Source organism: Priapulus caudatus, unplaced genomic scaffold (assembly GCF_000485595.1).
Source record: "Priapulus caudatus unplaced genomic scaffold, Priapulus_caudatus-5.0.1 Scaffold618, whole genome shotgun sequence".
Taxonomy (NCBI): Eukaryota; Metazoa; Priapulida; class Priapulimorpha; order Priapulimorphida; family Priapulidae; genus Priapulus; species Priapulus caudatus.
Genome location: NW_014577679.1, coordinates 40835 through 47068, shown reverse-complemented (window position 1 = coordinate 47068; position 6234 = coordinate 40835). Strand labels below are relative to the sequence as shown.

General features: G+C 43.6%; 1 protein-coding gene across 1 annotated transcript in view; it reads left to right on the top strand.

Annotated features, from left to right (window-relative positions):
* LOC106812197 (Golgi resident protein GCP60-like) overlaps positions 1-3703 on the top strand; it is a 12883-nt gene extending 9180 nt beyond the window's left edge. The window contains exons 7-9 of the mRNA XM_014816021.1: positions 206-324; positions 829-1006; positions 1276-3703. Coding sequence (XP_014671507.1) covers positions 206-324; positions 829-1006; positions 1276-1484 — 506 coding nt within the window. The 3' untranslated portion in view covers positions 1485-3703. The remainder of the gene's footprint in view (positions 1-205; positions 325-828; positions 1007-1275) is intronic.
* The last annotated feature ends 2531 nt before the right edge of the window (positions 3704-6234 follow it).

Sequence of the window (6234 nt, the reverse complement as noted above, 5' to 3'; positions counted from 1 at the left end):
CAGTGCGTAAGACATTAGCTCGCCTTAGGCCGTCCAGTCAGCAGCAGCTCGCCTTAAGGCGTCCAGCCAGCAGCTGCCAGCAGCGAGCCAGCTGTTATACACATGTATACATGTTACACGCTCGCGGAGGTATGCACTCTTTTTGAGTGCCCTCTGTCTAGTTCTCTGTGTGCTGACAAGCGCTTGTCCACTTGAATACTTGCAGATGACACCAATGCTGCAGCTGCCAACATGTGGACTAGGAAAGATATTGTCGAATTTAAAAATTCCTTGCGGAAAGACAGAGATGCAGTCATTAAGGTTGGACACGGGGAAACAGTGACAGTGAGTATGAATAAGTTATTGTAAAGATTTATCTTGAAATGGTTCTTTCACCTAGTGAGGTTCAGTTGTCAGTGATGCTGGCGATTACTGTGTAAGGTTTCGATGTGGTAACCTTGGCTAAACTGATGTGTAAGCATTCACATGATTGGAAGAGTCCTGGTTGAGTGTATAGTTTGTTTGGTAATTTCTCTTGATAGTATTGCGATACGATATGTATCGTGAAGGCTGTATACTGATAGGGATCAGATCCTGAGCTACCCATATCGTCCCACCCCTAATCAACTCTGTGATATATTTATTATTCGGTTGAATTGATTTTTGATCTACCTTCGTTCTGGGCATCATTGTGCACCTGTGAAGACCTATCCGTCATCGTCACTTGTCGCACGAGTGAACATTGTGTCACCGCTATTGTTTTACACTATTCGCACGAATGAACATTGTGTCACCGCTATTGTTTTACACTATTCGCACGAATGAACTTTGTGATTGTCTGTTTCGTAGGTACGGGTCCCGACGCACGAGGACGGCACGTGTCTATTCTGGGAGTTTGCCACCGATAGCTTCGACATTGGTTTCGGATTATACTTTGAGTGGACGACACCGCCAAACAATACCGTTAGCGTCCACGTGAGCGAGAGCGATGAGGAGGAAGAGGAAGAGGAGGATGAGGACGGGGAAGGTATGTTTGTTTGCCCCCCTCCTCCACGAATCGTACCCTCGTGCGCATGGCGGCAAGTGCCGTCGCGCAAGGGTGTGAATGCTCTATTGTTTTGCTGTGCTGTGTCATAGAGTGAAGCCGCCTCTCGTTGCCATGCGAATGTTCTACTGTTATGCTCCGCAGCATAACAAAAGCGAAAATTCTGTCGTTTCGCTGGCCGGCATCACAAGGCGCGGCCGCGTCTCGCTGCCGTCCGAATGCTCTATTGTTTTTGTGTCGCTGTCTTGCAGAGCGCGAGGGCGACGTGGAGAAGGGCGTGCGGGTGGAGAAGCCGGCGACCGACGAGGTGATTCCCGTGTATCGCCGCGACTCGCACGATGAGGTGTACGCCGGAAGCCACGTCTACCCGGGCCGCGGCATCTACCTACTCAAGTTCGACAACTCCTACTCACTCTGGCGCACAAAGACTCTTTACTACAGGGTCTACTACACGAGGTGAGGAGGCGGCGGCGGCGGAGGCGGCGGCGGCGGAGGAGGCGGCGGAGAAGGGAGAGCCGCGCGTTTGCGTTCCCAGGCCGATTCCGCGGGACGGCGTCAAAGAAGAAAATCTTGCGAGTTTTTTTTCCGGCGAGTTGCGATTGCGACGTGGCAGTGGATCGGCCGTGGTCTATCTTTGCACGCGCGTGCGTGGCGGAATCTAGCTGTGCCTTTGCTGTGTGCTGATGGAAGCTGTTCTATCGTCGTCGTCGTCGTTATCGTCGTCGTTGCTTGGCGTATTAGCCATGTGCAGCGCGCTCGCGTTCTGTTGTTTTGCGCGGCCGCGGCAGCGCCCGTCGACGTGTATGGCTGCTAGCTGGACCATTGTCCCCGCGCGCTCACCGAAAAACATAAATGCTCGTGTGGAAGATCAAAGTGAGAATTCGGTAGAGTGTGGGCGTGTTGACGCGGGAAAGAAAAATGGCCGGGTCGCGCGCGATACGTCATGTTGACATGCTGTGAAATTTGCGCGAGATCGAGTTACCGATCGAGTGTTCTGTGGCCTGTCATTGCTGTGGTCTACGTGTAAATTGTCGATAAATGTTATTGTGTATCTGTTGGGAAGAATATAGACGACGTAATAATAGCCGGACCTTTAAACTAAGATAGGAAAATGTGCCGTTGTTTCGTGTCTTAGTCAATCTGTGGGAATTGCCGAGAAAGTTTCGTAATAGACACATGCATCCAAGGTGCACTTACAGTCAGTAGGCGTGCCAATCATGTGGACGTTGGCTTCTAGCATCTCCACCAGAATTCAGCTTTGAATGTCTCATGAGCTTTGAGTCGATATTGGACGGATGGCCGCAGCAGCAATGCTAGACAATGTTACGGGCAATCAGTACAGTTCACCTTTTTAACAACTAGTGATTGCTGCTTATCACAGGAGATTGTTCTGTCACCGTAGCGAGGTTTCGTATCTGCTGCTGGAGCTTCACTGCTGATAAACACCCATCACTATTGAAGCATTTATATTGCTTGCATGCTAGCTCTCCACTCCCATCTATTTTGCTGCCATTTGCAGCTATTCTCTCGTCTTTCTATCTCAATTTATCTCTGTTGCACGTCAGGGGGTTCTGTTTTCAGAAACACAATTAGTCTTAACATTAGTCTTAACGTTTGACTTTGTCCTGTTGACTGTTGACAGAAACATGATGAAGATACGATGTTTGTCATTCGCAGTGTATACAGAAGTCGAGAAAAAAGTGAATACTAAGATTAATGTTAATTTTGTGTCTGACAACAGACCGCGTGCTTCCACCCTCTCGGGCAAATGAACATGTATGCACTTTCTCTTCACTCACGCTGCCATCTGTGCCACGAAGTCACCCAATTAGATGAATCGGGTTTTCCAGTATTAATTCTCCAACTCTGTTGTTGCCATAACAACGCTCTAACGTCTGTTCCTATCTCAGAGGTGTGTTATCTGTGACCCACTATATATATGATCAGATTCCTACAGTGTGGACACTTGTTGGCAAACTATAGGCAGCCATGTTGTTCCTTGCAGTTGTTTCTGTAGACGAGTATTAGTTTTATGTAGTTCACATGTGAAATCTGTTGTAGGTAATTCCGTTTCAGAACCGGATGAAGGTTTGAAAAAGATAAAGGAAGCAGACATGTTAAACGTGTGGCTTAAGACTGCAGTCAGCAGAGAATGTTGCTCATTAAACACTTTCTGCTTGTATTTGTAATTAACGTTAGATGAGGGGGGAAGACGTTTGACTTTATAGAAGTGAATCCACAGCAAATATTTAGATATAACCGGGAAATACTGGTCGATTTTTTTCAGCATACTGAAACGCGTTATTTCAATTATTTATAAAAAGATTGTTTGCTAAGATAAATCTCTTGTAAAGCATCAATGAAGATAGCTAGATAAATTGCAGAAATACAAGTAAGATGTTGTCGTCATTTCGGATACATCAATAATAGATATAATGGTGTTCCCATTGCATTTTAAACTAAATGATGTGTTATTTTCAAACAGTGCCTGTTATCAGTTATATCACACGTATTCATAACGTGTCAGCAAAGTATGTACCTCGTAATATTAATTATTTGATTACGTCATATATGACATCTCGCATTTTTATTTCTAACGATGCAAAAGATTGTGCGACTCATAATGTTATTTAATGATGTTATTAAAGGAAACGGTATATAAATGTTTTAGTATATAAAGGCTATGTCTAGACTTCATTTTTTACTACGCAATAATTTCACACAATGTATCTGTATGTATAAGTCTATGTATGCATACATACACGTATTTACCTTTTCACTGGGAGTTGGATTTTGATAAGAATCATATTTTGATAAGAATCAAGAACGATTTCAAGAACCAATCGGATAACTTAATTAGCTCGAATGATTTCAATCTCCTCACTGTAAAGCAATATTCATAGAAAGGATGGCAAAAATGCACAATCGTTATAACCATAGGAATATATAGAATAGAAACACTAGTCTAAACTATCGTTCCTACAAGTGTGAATAATCTTTTCAAGGACAATCTGTGACAAGTAGTTTTAGCTTTTTAGAGTCATCATATACACCTTAGATTCATATATAAAGTAAAAAAATTTTGTTTTACACGAGTGCCGACAGCAGATTAAACAGCCGCTATAGCTCGCCGATTACCGACGTACACAATAGTCGTTTCATGTTAATTTTCATTCACGTAGATTCATGTCACAGTCCTCTAACAATATGTGCTTTGATGTAACATGTATCACTCAGAACTATGTACCACACAACCTACTGTATCACTCAGAAATTTTATTATTTTAACTGCTCAACACTATTAAATTCATTAGATTTTTTCTCCATGAAAAAGACTGTCTTCAGTACAGTATTTGTAGTTGAATTACATGCAATAAAGATTTAATAATAATAATAATAAACAATTGCCGGTTCTTTATGCTGACCTTTCATCTGCTGTGTCAGGCAGTAACATTAACAGTGAATAAAAGAAATCACTTATTCCAATCCTTACTCCCCTCTCGCGGATGGTATCGCCCACGACCAGTCAAGCGTGGAAAAACTTTTGCTGGTAAATGGCCGTATTTCAGCCGAAACTTTTTCACACCGCGAGGGGCAAAAAGTGCATTTACGCCTATAATACACGCACACGCGTGCGTGCGACCATACCCGCGTGTGCGCGTCCGTTAATGTGTGTGTATGTGTGTTTGTGCGACTGTAAAAACGCGTATTATAGCCGTATATCCACATTTTGTGCTTTGGGGGGTGAAAAAGTTCAGACTGAAATACGGCCATTTGGTCGTCAAAAATTTTCCATGCTTGACTGGCCATGGGCGATACTATCCGCGAGAGGGGAGTAAAGAAGTGACAGAGGGATAGGAATTGTCGCGTCCGTAATGTGCATATATGTATCTATGTAAAACCACCTGGCTCTACACGTGTGTCTCGTTAGTACATCTAGTTAGAGCTCTAGCCTTTCATTTGTGAAACCGGGGTTCGAATCCCCGTTAATTCTTTGCTAAAATATTTTCTAACTTGTGTAAAGGTAAACGTATTGCAGACATGTATGCAAAGCATATTACGAACGCACGCACGCACGTTCAACACTGAAATGGAAATTGTGCGACGCGCGTGTGTGCGTGTGTGTGTGTGTGCGTGCGTGCGTTCGTAATATGCTTTGCATACATGTCTGCAATACGTTTACCTTTACACAAGTTAGAAAATATTTTAGCAAAGAATTAACGGGGATTCGAACACCGGTTTCACAAATGAAAGGCTAGAGCTCTAACTAGATGTACTAACGAGACACTCGTCTAGAGCCAGGTGGTTTTACATAGATACATATATATGCACATTACGGACGCGACAATTCCTATCCCTCTGTCACTTCCTTACTCCCCTCTCGCGGATAGTTCGCCCGTGACCAGTCAAGCGTTGAAAAACATTCGCAGCAAAATGACCGTATTTCAGCCGAAACTTTTTCACTCCCCGAGGCACAAAATGTGAATTTACGCCTACAATACACGCGCACGCGTGCGTGCGACCATAACCGCGTGTGTGCGCCCGGTCATGTGTGTGTATATGTGTTTGTGTGACTGTAAAAACGCGTATTATAGCCGTATATCCACATTTTGTGCTTTGGGGGGTGAAAAAGTTGAAGCCGAAAACCAGCCATTTGCCTAGCTAACTTTTCACCGTGCAACTGATGCCGGGGGCGATACTATCCGCGAGAGGGGGAGGGAAATACTGAGGGGAAGAGAGTGAGAGGGGAGGAGGAAGGAAAGAGGAGAGAAAGGAGGGACGGACGGAGGGAGGGAGGAATGCAGACGGAGATGTGCACACGCATGCGCAGTACACATGCGCAGACAAACGCACGTACGGCACAAACGACAGACACACAGGCACGGATGCACATATTCTTTCCATATATATATATATATATATATATATATATAGTTATACTATATATATTATATATTATATATATATTAGTTAGATAAGGAAAGTGGTATAAAGACGTGTAGATAACTCGTACTGTCTCTATATATGATTACTCCCATGGCTGTTACAAGTCTACCTGACCTGCATCTGTATTCGATGTTGACATCATCTACTGAATGTCATACTGATACTATCTATCAGGAGTGTATAATATAGATATATCTTTCTAAATCTATATTATACACTCCTGATAGATAGTATCAGTATGACATTCAGTAGATGATGTCAAC